The 13,969-nt window shown below is 38.3% G+C and overlaps 1 protein-coding gene across 1 annotated transcript; it reads right to left on the bottom strand.

Moving 5' to 3' along the window:
* Positions 1-12,064: 12,064 nt before the first annotated feature.
* LOC116170790 lies at positions 12,065-13,597 on the bottom strand. The gene is made up of 2 exons (XM_031487333.1): positions 12,938-13,597; positions 12,065-12,889 (listed from the first exon to the last, which is right to left on the bottom strand). Exons 1-2 carry the CDS (start codon positions 13,595-13,597, stop codon positions 12,065-12,067), a joined length of 1,485 nt encoding a protein of 494 aa, XP_031343193.1.
* Positions 13,598-13,969: the final 372 nt, after the last annotated feature.

Raw genomic sequence — 13,969 nt, 5'->3', positions numbered from 1 at the left:
GAAATATTAAGTATGGCAACACTGCTAAAATGTTTTAGTAAGTAAGTTCTATGAAAGTAAGGTTAGCGTCGAAGGTGTTTGTAATATGTACACGTTTTTGTTTCTTTTCATTATAATTGCTCCAGTAACTCTTTGTTGTTTTTACTCCAAAACAAACGTTTCCCAATAGGTTATGCGCCCAGACTCGCGAAGTTCGATTTAATAAGTAATAGTTCGTTACGGTTAATTGTTTTGGAGGTCAGTGCCCTCGGAAGTAGAAAAGTACGTAGTTCGCTCGTGAACGCTCAGTTAAAATTCCGTAGTGGTTTACGCTTGGTAGTTTACTGTTGTAATTGAAATGGAGCAAATCGGTTTAGTTAAATTTACCGGAGAAAACTGGAACGTTTGGAAATTCCAAGTCCAGGTGGTATTGAAATCGAAAGGATTATTCGACGTCACAACTGGGAAGATAGAAAGACCATCGTCAGGAGATGAAGCAATCAAGGACTTCGATAAAAAGGATGCTAACGCTCAGGAAATTCTAGTGACAAGAATGGACGAAGAAACCGTTAACCCATATATTGTCATGTAGCACGGCAGCTGAAATGTGGACGAAACTAACAACGGTATACGAATACGTGAAGAAATCCAGGGAAATTTGAAGAGGCTAGGCGAGGAAATAAGCGACAAGATGGTAGTTACCAAAATGTTAATGGCACTACCCGAGCATCTCAAGTATTTTGTTGCTGCGTGGGAGTCTACCCCAGCCGATAAACAAACGACTACAGAGTTGATGTCGAGATTAATGGTCGAAGAAGAAAGAAATAAAACCTTGGAGCAGGCGACCGCTTTGGCAGCTAAAAGTAAGTTTGTTGGAGATAACAAAGATACTAGATGTTTCTTATGTAATAATCTCGGCCATGTAAAAAGAAACTGTTTGCTGTTTAAGCAAGAAGGGAATAAACGTAAATGCCAATTTTGCAAAAAGGAAGGGCATATTATGCAGAACTGTTTCTTCAGAAAGCAAAAGGACAGTCACAGAAAGAATGTTGACCAGGGATCTTCTAATGAAACGCAGGCTTTGATAGGTATTTCCAGTTTACTGAATTGTGAAGATATGTATGCTTTAATCGGAGATGGAAGTGATGGAATGCACGAATGGTGGCTTGACAGTGGAGCCACAGAACATGTGCCACGACAAAGAGATTTTTACAAGTCTGAGAAGTCTTGAAGTACAGAGGAAGGTTAAAATTGGCAATGGTTCCTTATTGGAGGTCAAAGAAGTAGGTACAGTGCTTGTAAAGCATTCAATGGCAGGAAGTGGATCGACACAGAGCTTCAGAACGTTCTTCTTGTACCGGAATTAGAAGCAAACTTATTTTCACTTAGCGCCGCTCTTGATAAGGATTTAAAAATGATATCGAATAAGGAAAAATGTCAACTTATAGATGATGAAGGAAGAATAAGGGTGGAAGCATATAGAAAAGGTAAAATGTTTTTGATGTGTTTTAAGGTAGAAAGAAAAGGACTATCCCAATGCAACGTAGTAGAAAGCATAGTCAATTGGCATCGCAAGCTGGCACACGTAAACTTCGTTCAGGTGAGAAACATTTTATAACATAAAATTTAAAGACCAAAATGACGTTTTTTGTACAGACTGTCTATCAGGTAAACATCATAGACTGCCTTTCGCGTTAAGTAAATCTCGTGCTAAAAAACCATGTGAACTAATTCATGGGGACCTGTGTGGACCTTTGAAATCGAATCTTTAGGGGGCGCGAAATATTTTTCAATGCTTAAAGATGACTATTCGGGTTTTCGACACGTTTCGTTTTTAAAAAATAAATCAGAAGCGAAAGAGAAGATAGCAAGTTTTTTTTAAATTAGCCGAAACACAAACGGGTTGTAAAGTAAAGACTCTTAGGACCGATAACGGGTTAGAATTTATAAATAGAAACTTGCAACGGTTATGTGAGGAGAAAGGTATTCGACACGAGAAATCCTGTGCCTATACACCTGAACAGAACGGTAGAGCAAAATGCCAGTTTTTGTGTAATGAAATCCAGTTGCTCGGTTATATAGTGGATTCCCAGGGTATGCGACCGGATCCGCAACGAACTCAAGCCATCGAAGAATATTCGCGGCCAAGAAACGCCAAAGAACTACAACGATTCCTGGGGCTCTGCAATTACGATCGACAGTTTTGTGAAAATTTCGCAAGAATATCTGCACCGTTAACAGCTCTACTGAAAAAAGATCAACGATGGAGGTGGGACGGCGAGCAAGAGGATGCATTTAACAAAATGAAAAATTCCTTAAAAGAAGGTACCCTTCTGTATCACCCAAATCGAGAATATCCGTGGCACGTACAAACAGACAGCAGCGACGTAGGTTTAGGCGCGCAATTATTTCAATTCGTTGATGGACATCGGCGAGTTGTAGCCTGGGCTAGCCGCATTCTTTTGGAGAGAGAAAGAAATTACAGCTCTAACGAAAAGGAAGTGCTCGCCGTAGTTTTTGCGCTCATGAAGTGGAGGATTTACCTGCTCGGGAAAAAATTTACTTTGTATACTGACAATAAAGCTATCACCTATTTGCAGACGGCCAGACTTCTGTCCGCACGAATAACCAGATGGGTTCTGGCTCTCCAGGAATTCAGCTTTGACGTGGTTCACATTCCCGGGGTTGATAATGTTATATGCGACGCATTATCCAGGCAAGAATCACTAGAAACTGTTAGCAGAAAAAACGAAAAGCAATTTCAAATCATGACAACCGTATTACAGCTTCCAAAGGAGCTGATCAAGATTCTCAAAGACATCAAAGGACAACAACAGGCAGACTTAAAATTAAAAGGAATTAGCGATTCCCTAAATCATAGCGAATCCTTGACAAAACACTTTATAGCAATCGATGGAGTGCTGTATAAAAAAACTTCTACACGAAAATCTGTGTTGTTGTGCGTCCCCCAAGCATTAATTAAAACCTTCATCGAAGCATACCATTCTACACTGGGACATTTTGGCGTCTACAAAACGTGGATGGCTCTGCGCAGCGAAGTATGGTGGAATAACATGCACAGGACTATAAAACAGTTTATACGAACGTGCGACATATGTCAGAAAGCTAAATGTTCAAAGCTTCCGAAGCCACCGCAGTGCCAAATCGTACCAGCAGACAAAAACGATATTATCGCTATGGATATTTTCGGCCCTTTAGTTCCAAGTAGAGGCGGAGTGGCGTACATATTCGTAATATTAAACCTATTCACCAAATACGTTACCTTGTATCCACTGAAAAAAGCCACGGCTAGAGCTATGTTAAACAAATTAATGAAAGAATACTTACCTGCTTATGGACCCATACGTCGTATTCTACACGATAACGGCAGTCAGTTCACTTCCAAGTTATGGCGGACTACTTTAAAAGAAAACAACACCCAGATTGTATACTGCTCCGTACGTCATCCAGAAAGTAACACATCCGAAAGGGTAATGAGGGAGCTAGGCAGGCTTTGTCGTACGTATTGTGGGGACAAGCATTCCAGGTGGGCTTGGGAAGTTCCCAAATTTACCATGTTTATCAACTCTGTTGTCCACGAAAGTACGGGGTATACTCCGAATAAACTCCAGTTTGGCACTGTAAAACAGAGACTATTGCCAAATTTTATTAAACGGTCGCAAGACGACACAGAAGAGGAAATTCCACCGGAAGAAAAACTGATATTCGCGGAAGCCAATTTGCGGAGTAGAGCCGTACGACGCGCCGAACGACAACGAGGAAAAATGACAACTTCATTTGATGTCGGAGATTTGGTTTTGTTAAAGGCCAACACGATCTCTTCTGCCATCAAGAGCGAGATGAAGAAATTTCTTTTACTTTTCGAAGGCCCTTACCGAATCAAGAAAAGAATACACGAAAACACCTATGTGTTACAAAACATTGATACTAACCAGGAGCGAGGTGTTTTTCACGCTACACACCTGAAACACTACCAAACTCGAGACGATTGACGACCTACCATACTGTTATCCTGACCACTAAAATATGTATTAAAACCACTTACCGTGTTTGTACCTAATTTCTAATTAAGCTGCCTTCATATTGTATTTTAGATTATAAGATGTGCTTTGTATAAATCAGTTCTTATGTATAATGTATTGTCTAAAACTTTAAGATTGTGGATTATCGTGTTTTTCCATGTATACTTTAATACTTTTTATTGCGCGCTTGTTTAATTTCGTGCGCAAATTTTAAGGGTAGGCAGATATAGTGGAACGCACCAAATTTAAAGAATTCTTTTCAACATTACACCAATTGTACGTAACTTAACCTAGAGAGGTCGTTGCGCAAAACTAAACGTTCAAACTCGAAATCTCGAAGATAACCCCTTACTTTCGTTCACTTATCGATTATGGGGCCATTGTATTCCTAAGTGTTGATTTCGCTGCACGAACCATTTTATAACTACTGTAGTTTCGCCTAATTATTTTTAGGTACAAATTTTAATGTAAGGTCGTTAAGCGTTTCTCAACATAAACTACAACCAGCATACGTGGGTTTTATTTTCCCCCCATTGCCGACGAACCGAAACCAGCCCTGCACCCATAAGGGTGTTCCGCTACATCTTGGCGCCCAACGTGTATCTAGGAACTTGGCAATGATGGGAGTAGATCGCACACCACCCACTGGATATAATTTAAGATCCAAAGGAAACCCCGATTCAAGACCAAACCCAAATTTAGAGACATCGCCCGGACAAGATAACAACCAAGAAATTGGAGAGGTGGCAGCGGCACTACCACCACCGGCATTACCACCACCGCTATTCCCGCCACCACCAATTGACATCCCGGAGCTTTGTGAAGACGGTCCTGCACCCTGGACCGGCGCGATACGGAAACAGCGCGTCAATATGGATCCACCACACCAAAGGCCCACCGAGAAACCTGCTATGCAACCATCCCAAGATCTGGTAGCACTTGTGACTCAAATTGTCACACAATTAAAGGTACAAGGAAGTGGTGGTGATTGCTCCAATCATACGAATAAATACTTTGCAGGTAGTCAAACAAAACATGATATGCGAAATTATCACACAAATATGCGAGAGCAAACACCGCACACTTACGATAAGTATAAGCTTGCATATAATGATAACTTGCACGAACCATAACAGGCGATAACGCTAGTAAAATAATTAAATTGTTGCCTATCTTTGCCAACGATGGGACGCTCCATCCTCTTGATTTTTTGGAAGCGTTAGAAACCGCCTGTAATGCAAATGTGATCAATTTCCAAACCATTAAACTAATCTTAAACAATACTTTAACAAAGTCAGCTAAAGTGTGGTTGCACGCTTTCGGCCATAAGTATAATAATTACGCTAGTTTTAAGACGTCATTCGTAAACTACTTTTGGAGTGAACAAATTCAGGACGATTATCGTGCTAAAATCGAATCTAATTATTATAACCAGGACGAAAGTTACGTAGATTATTTCACTAAATGTATCGGACAAGCCAAACACCTAGACCCCCCAATTACTGACAAACGACTTATATCAAAAATTGGTAGGCATTTTCCCCCTAGAGTCTCTGCTGTATTAATAGGTGTAGACAACTTACAAATGGCATTAGCACGGCTGCGAGAAAGCCGACTACTACTTCAACTCTAACTTTAAAAAAGAAAAAAAACTCTATGTTCCCGAAAATGCTCGACCCCAAACCAAACAACTTCAAGCTGGAGACAGATATCATCAACACCCACAACATAAAAGCAACACAGCTATTCAACACAAGAGCCATTACTCGCCAAATGACAAGCCAATTAAGTTGGCTTCAATGGACTACTTCGAAAACGAAGATTCGGAAAACGAAGAAGCCACACATCCGTAGGCTCCAGGTGTGTCCAGGCAATCAATAGTCGAGCCGTATTCAACCAGATCGTCACAAACAATCCCCAACAGGAGATGCTCGAAGATGACGCGTGTATGTTTTCCCATACCCCTTCTAATCCGAGAGCTCCGACAATATTAATTAAAATCTTCGGGTATACTTATCCCGCATTAATAGACACCGGTAGCCAAATAACTGCTTGCTCCGACGAGTTCTGGTCGCAATTAGCCACTCATCACAAGGAAATCCCTCATTTTCCATGCACTGGTATTAAGGTTGCGGGTGCGTTCAAAATCAAAGCGAAGAAGATAGAATGGCAAATGCAACTAACGTTTACCATCGAAAACGAAACCTTCACACAAGAAGCTTTCCTGGTGAACGACTTAATTCAACCCATTGTCTTAGGGATTGACTTCCTGAGGGCCTACAGCGTCGCCATAATATTGGAAAACAAATGTTTAATCGCAAAAACCATCAACTCGACGCAAATTATCATACCCGAACTAGTCACAAAGCATAGCACCTACCCCGACGAAACATTACAATTAAGCAAACTAATCTACCGAAACCAACAAAATCAGCGGACGAAATTAATTAACGTTCAGTTAATAGAAGAAACCAAAATAAATATCCCGGAGCCATACAAAATAAAATTACAAGCCCTTACATCTAAATACAAAAGCATTTTTTCAGAAACGCCTAGTCGTGTCAATTGTTACGAACACGAAATAATCTTAACAAATGAAGAACCTTTTTTCATTAAACCCTACCCGATCCCGATTAGTCATAGGGATGCTGTTGAAGAAACACTTAATCAAATGTTGCAATGGGGAGTGATTAAAAGGTGTAGTACGTCATTTGTGTCACCACTTATGACTACTCTCAAGAAGAACAACACGGTTCGAGTGTGTTTAGACGCGCGTCGCCTAAACAAAGTAATCCGACCAAGTTTCGAGCAACCACCACCAATAGAAGAGATCATGCGGAGTGCAGAAGGAAAAGCATCTTTTTCCAAGATCGATTTGACTCACTCCTATTGGCAAATACCTTTAAAAGAGGAATCAAAAAAATATACCGGATTTATGGTGGGGAATAATATCTATCAATTTGAGGTCGTACCTTTTGGCATCGTAGACGCATCCAGCTCCTTCACACGCTGTATACCACACAAATTTTTGGACCAGAATACAAGTTTGTAATCCCTTATATCGACGATTTCTTTATATTATCGAGGGATCCAGAAGAACATTTGCACCACCTTGAATTGGTTTTCGAAAGGTTATTAGAGGCGGGTCTTACTGTAAGAGAAGGAAAATGCCAGTTTTTGTGTAATGAAATCCAGTTGCTCGGTTATATAGTGGATTCCCAGGGTATGCGACCGGATCCGCAACGAACTCAAGCCATCGAAGAATATTCGCGGCCAAGAAACGCCAAAGAACTACAACGATTCCTGGGGCTCTGCAATTACGATCGACAGTTTTGTGAAAATTTCGCAAGAATATCTGCACCGTTAACAGCTCTACTGAAAAAAGATCAACGATGGAGGTGGGACGGCGAGCAAGAGGATGCATTTAACAAAATGAAAAATTCCTTAAAAGAAGGTACCCTTCTTTATCACCCAAATCGAGAATATCCGTGGCACGTACAAACAGACAGCAGCGACGTAGGTTTAGGCGCGCAATTATTTCAATTCGTTGATGGACATCGNTATAGTGGAACGCGCCAAATTTAAAGAATTCTTTTCAACATTACCAATTGTACGTAACTTAACCTAGAGAGGTCGTTGCGCCAAACTAAACGTTCAAACTCGAAATCTATGTGTAAGATAACCCCTTACTTTCGTTCACCTATCGATTATGGGGCCATTGTATTCCTAAGTGTTGATTTCGCTGCACGAACCATTTTATAATTACTGTAGTTTCGCCTAATTATTTTTAGGTACAAATTTTAATGTAAGGTCGTTAAGGTAAGCGTCGTCACTTGTCAATGTCCTTATGTAATTAGTGTGTTTATTCGTTAAGCGTTTCTCGACATAAACTACAACCAGCATACGTGGGTTTTATTTTCCCTCCCATTGCCGACGAACCGAAACCAGCCCTGCACCCATAAGGGTGTTCCGCTACAATACTGACAGGTCCAGTGGCTGAAGCAGGTGAGTTGTATGAGGTGGCAACTTAATAATAGTTATATTTTGTTCATTTGCCAAATTTACTATGGCCGTGGTGACATGCGTTTTATGTCCATCATACACAATGAGTTGAGGTCTTTCTGGACCTAATGCTGGAATAACGGTACGTTTAAAATAATTTTATTTGTTACTCAGTTGTAAACGTTGATTAACAAGACAAAACGCAAACGGGTAAACGTCATGTTTAAACGCTACTGACTTGTAAAACTGACAGCAGACTTGTAAAACTGACAGCAGACCTGTAAAAATTTTACAAGTTAGTAATCTAGTAATTTCATTGGCCAGAATTAATGCGAAGTCTCTGTTACATGGATCACATGATATTTTAGACATTTCTTCAAGATCAATTTAAGAACTAATTATTTACGTTTACAAATGAGTAACAAATAAAATATTGTACATTATACGCCAGGTAATAGTTTTTACTGGCTCTAGGAGATGACAGGCTCGCCTAACGGCTCGCCAGTCAACTTCTCCTATCGCCAGTAAAAACCCACTTACCTGGCTAATAATGTAAAATACTATAAAAAGATTTCGGCGTCCATCCAACCCTTTTTACTGGCAGCATACGACATTCCAGGGAATACATTATCAGGAGCTTGCCACTGGTCCCATATATTGACACCTTTAAAAATGATTAAGGGCGGTGCCTTTTCTCCTGCAGCACTTGCCAAAAAGCAAACTGTTGTATTTTCTCGGCCGGGCGTACTTGTTACTCTCGAACAGGGTTTCCCACGTTTACCAACCACTTTTGTTTTACTAGGGTCGATTGAAAAGCTACTCTCATCTAGGTTCCATATTTGTGCGGGCTTGTTTTCTAGATCAAGCTCTTCGAGCGTTTCTTTTAAAATACGAAAGTAATTATAAATAATAAATGGATCGGTAGCTTTTTTTCTAGCATACTCTACCGACTGGGGTACCTTAATGCTCAGATTGTGCCTTTTTTTAAAGCCTGCGAACCAGTCATCTCCGGGTATCCAATCTTTAAAAGGAGTTTTCAGCTTACACTCTTTAACAAAGAATGCTACTTGTTCCAGAACTTCCTTTTTGGAAAGACCGAATCCCCATTTTTCCAAAGTAGTCAACCCTGCGGCCAATTCATCTTCTTGTTTGCTCGTTAAAGCAGTTAATCGACCTTTTACAGTTTTTCTTGACCCCTCGAAGATTTTTTACGCGACTGTATATAGTACTGTACGGTATGTTATATGTTGTAGAGGCCTTATATATGGTCATATGTCTCGCTTGACATTCCCTTATTGCTAGCTCTAAATTTTCAAAGAGATATTTGGGATCTTTCGTTCCCTTTTTCTTATAATTACTTCGTTCGGTTTTACGTCAACTGAGTTGTCACAGATCAGAGCGAGTTTTAATCACGTGATTTCAAGAAAACTTTGAACAAAATGTTATTACCGAACGCTATGAGCGGGTAAATTTGATAACATAACCAAGAATTCTTTATGTCGTATTTGTTTGGTATATCAATTTGCGGTGTTATTTTTACATTTCTGTTAATTAAAATGGAAAACGCATTTATCATGGTCATAAGTATAGCAGATGATATGTTTTTTGGATCAGATGAGGAAGATGAGTCAGGTACCGTTCCTAAGGTAGTAGATTATGGAGAAGAAATAGTGCCTCCATATTCTGATCACCAATTTAAGACTCATTTTCGCGTTGGACCTGCTATCTTTGAACTGTTAGTAGGGATGGTGCATGATGTGGTACCGCAAGAAGTCCACTGTGGTCGACAAGCGATTCCACTAGAAAAACAAATAATCATTACGCTTTGGTGTTTAGCAAACATAGAGTCATTTCGGTAATTATACTATTCATACAGAATATCCGAGAGAATATCTATGGCACCATAAATTTTAGATCTGTTGCTGATAGATTCGGCATTACGAAAAGTACATGTTGGGACGTATTGTATAGAACTTGTAAACACTTATTGCGTGTAAATAATGTACATCACATAATTTCATGGCCAATTGGGGCACGATGCCAAAGAATAATGAATGAATTTCAAAGTGTAAATGGCTTTCCAGGTTGGTGCAATTCAATTTATAAAATATATAGATCAATTTTTATATTATAGGAATAATCGGAGCAATTGATGAGTGCCACATAAGAATTAAAAAACCACAGGAACATCCAAATTCTTATTGCAACAGGAAAAATTACCATTCTGTTTTGTTGCAAGGTGTTTGTGACCACTCCAAAGTGTTTCTCGATGTGTATGCTGGTGAACCTGGATCTATGCATGACATGGGGATGTTTAGAAAATCTGATTTGTACTACCGCATTATCAATAATGAGATAGAATTTCCTCAAGATAGCCATTTAATTGGCGATCTAGCGTATAAATTATCTACAACGTTAATGGTTGGTTTTAAGAATTTAGGGGGCTTAACCAATGCACAAATGAATTTTAATTACAAACTGTCACAGTGTAGGGTCGACATCGAAAATGCCTTTGGGTATTTAAAAGGTCGATTTCGTCGTTTGAAATATATGGAGACAATAAGGTTAGATTTAATGTCCCTATTAATAGTTAGTTCATGTATTCTACACAATTTGTGTATCTTTAATAATGATTTACCAGAAAACATTGTAATGGACAATGAGGTGCAAGAAATAAGAAATGATATTTTACACGAGCCACATGTAGACCAATTTGAGGAAAACCAAGCTATTATAAAAAGGACAATGATAATGAATGCGTTAGTGATAGATTAATAATATAATAAATAAACAATATAACAAATAAAATGAATAAATAAATAAAATACGATTCCAATAATAAGCACAAACAAAACAAACCATAAATTCTTACAACAAACAAACTATTACTAATATATACATAAGTACCTATGTCTACTTTTTAATTATCGTCATCCTGCTTTTTTAAAATGTTGACATAATCTTCAAATGTCTTCAGGAAGCGATCTTGTCGTTGTAGACGTTCACGATGTCTTCTTTCCACTGCATTCATCTGCAATTCTCGTTTTTTAGTGAAAGTGGTTTTAAACTTCTTAGACCCAGAGGTGGAGGCACTACCACTGCTACTAGCACTACAATCAGATTTTTCTTCTGTATCCTTTCTTTTCAATTCGTTGAGACCAGATGAATTGTTTTCTTTATCTGTTCTTTTAACAAGACCGGTGTGGCTACTACAGGTGGCCACTGCTTCAATTTCTGGTTTTTTGTATAAAATATCATTCATTATTTCAAAGTATTCCCACCTTCTTCTATTTTTGCCCGAAGTTGCATTATGCTCCTTTATATCTCGATATGTTTTCATCAAACTCTTCCATTTAGAGTCGCACTGTTGCCATGTCACTTGTGTATGCAACATTATTAAACGCTTTGAAATTTTTATCCAGACATGCTTTTTCACTGAATTTTGAAAATCCGAGTCATACTCTTTCACTAACTTAATTAGCAAAACTGTAGCTTCATTCGTCCAAGTTTTTTTTTCCGTTTTATCTACATATAAATTTGTAAAAAAGACATGGTGCTGTTAGTATATACATACCAGCTGATTTATCCGCTTCTTGTGTATCGGGTAAGTCTTGGTTGTCAGGTGCTCGCTCCTGCTCTTCTTGAAACACTACCTGTTCATACTGCCGTGTTAATCCAAAAGGGCGTAACTGACAAAATTTTACTTTTGAGATATTTGTTGTTTTACAATTTTTATATTGCCAACAAGTGGTTTTAAGTTACAGGTATCGTTATTTGCTAATGTCACGACAAATTAGGTTAAGTTTCTAACAATATTAACCACGGTTTATAATTTTTGCTAAATATATGACTTTTGATAGATACGACTTTTTAACCTAACAAATGTACTGATTTTCATTACCGAATAGGGCGTAACTATAAAAAAAAAGTTTCTTGGCTTTTGTACAATTTTATTTCTGAGAATTTGAACGAAGACAACAATTTAAAGAGTAAATTGACTAATAAAAAGTACATAAAAGAAAAAAAAATTCTATTCTTAACTAGTCCTCATCAAGATCGGTAGGTGGTATTTGATGTACGGGTATATTTTTCCAAAAATTTAATCGATTTGTAGGCATAATGCTGCCTAATTTACTAATGATTAAGTCTTTTCTGTCCTTCGAAATTCCTCTGGGAGCAGTTTTGCAGTCTGGTTTAATAATTCCGCTTTTCTGGCACGCCGCTTTTAAAAAATTGAGTTTCACAGCAGGCTGATTGAAATCTGTTTTATAACTTATTGTTCTGTCTCCTCTCGCAAAACTAACTTCTACCATTTCAGAGATGTATGGGCGTGGGGTAATTTTGTTAAGTTTAAATTGTGAACAATTATCTTTCCAGAGATAAAAATTTTCGATACTCATTTCTATAACTTTTGCTGGCACACTCTTTATAGCGTCTACGTAGTCTAAAAAGTCATATATTTTACCCTTTCGTTTAAGAGCAACTTCAACACGGTGATGGAACGAGTCAGCCGCCATGAATGTATGACCAGGTTCAAAGTATCGCAATTCCAGGGATTGAAGGCGTACCTCATCGGAATTTACAATGTAAACAAGAAAAGAATACAGACACCAATTTTTGTTTTGGGCTGAACAATTGTCCAGCCATATAACAAGGTGTTCTATATCTCGGATTGACAAGAGGTACGCATAAAAGCTACTAATAATGTCTTCTTTGGACCGTCCTGCAATGGCCTCGTGCCAAACTACTGCGACGGGAGCAATTACTTTATTTTTACCAGCAACCACGAAACTCTCATTAAATGCAATGATTCTCGGAGTGAAGAGAATTTCCTTAAATGTATCGCATCTCGGAAGCATGATCACCTTAAAAATACAATAATTAATAAAGAATAATAAAACTGGATGAACTACCTTTTGTAAATCTACCGTAATTATTAATTTGTTTCGGTCTTGAATCGATGATGAATCAATTTCGTATCGTTTGCGAGATTCTGTATACTTATTATGATGTGTATTCCATCGTGTACACTCCTCACATTCAAAGTTCAAATTATTCTTCGTGTGTCCAGTATTCTTTCCGTGTTGCTCCATCTTTTCACACGTCCAGCATTCTTCATGCCCTAACTTGGCAAAGCTGATACTCATACTGCTTACAACTTCTCGATATAGATAATACGAAAATACAACGTTTGGGTGTTTTTTCTTAAAATCATCATACATCAACTTGATACTTATGTCGCTTGGAAGGTATCTTGTTTGTGGTGCATGCTCCCTTCGGTAATGGGAAATGGTTGGACCAAATGATTCGATATGCTCAACTATAATCTTTCGATCAATTTTCTTTGAGTTGTGTTTGCCACGTCCATCGGCTTTTGCTGACAGTGATGTGCTTTGTGCTTTTGATAAAACATTTCTTACAACTTTATCGTTGCTAGCTGCATATCCTAAAGTGCCAAGGAAAAATGTTTTACAAACATTTTGTGGCTCACCCTTGGCATCCTTGAAAAAATAATTAAAGGTTCTCGACCTTCTTGAATCGGATCTTCCAGTAGTGTTTCTTTTAATGCCCATTATGGTTGCACTATGTAAAATAAAATTCTTTTGTTCATGTTTAGACATGTCCCAATATTGCGTATTTATGATACGTCGATGGTTGTTATCAATTATCTTTCCGCACTTCTTTTTACATTGTGCTTTACAAGATCCTTGCAGATTGTGTTTTTGTTTAATATTCTGCGATTTTATTTGCATTCTTTCTTTTACTGATTGTGCATAGGTTTTTCGCTTTCGGACTTCACCTTTTTTGTTGCATACTTGCCGGATTACGTTATCCAACATTTCATCTAACAAGGAGGAAATGAATTGACTATCACTATTAACAAGTCCTTCATTAACTATAGGAACTTCATTAACATTGCCAGCATAAATTGGAAACTGATGAAT

Source organism: Photinus pyralis, unplaced genomic scaffold, assembly GCF_008802855.1.
Source record: "Photinus pyralis isolate 1611_PpyrPB1 unplaced genomic scaffold, Ppyr1.3 Ppyr1.4_LG1, whole genome shotgun sequence".
NCBI lineage: Eukaryota > Metazoa > Arthropoda > Insecta > Coleoptera > Lampyridae > Photinus > Photinus pyralis.
Note: the sequence above shows the minus strand (reverse complement) of the source record. Positions and strands in the feature narration are given on the sequence as shown.

What these genes read in the sequence shown, in the direction of transcription:
- LOC116170790 (XM_031487333.1), bottom strand. Translation starts at nt 13,597, where the DNA reads ATGGGCATTAAAAGAAACACTACTGGAAGATCCGATTCAAGAAGGTCG. An exon ending in TTACGGTAGATTTACAAAAG is followed by an intron (nt 12,890 to 12,937) that starts GTAGTTCATCCA and finishes TGTATTTTTAAG; the next exon opens with GTGATCATGCTTCCGAGATG.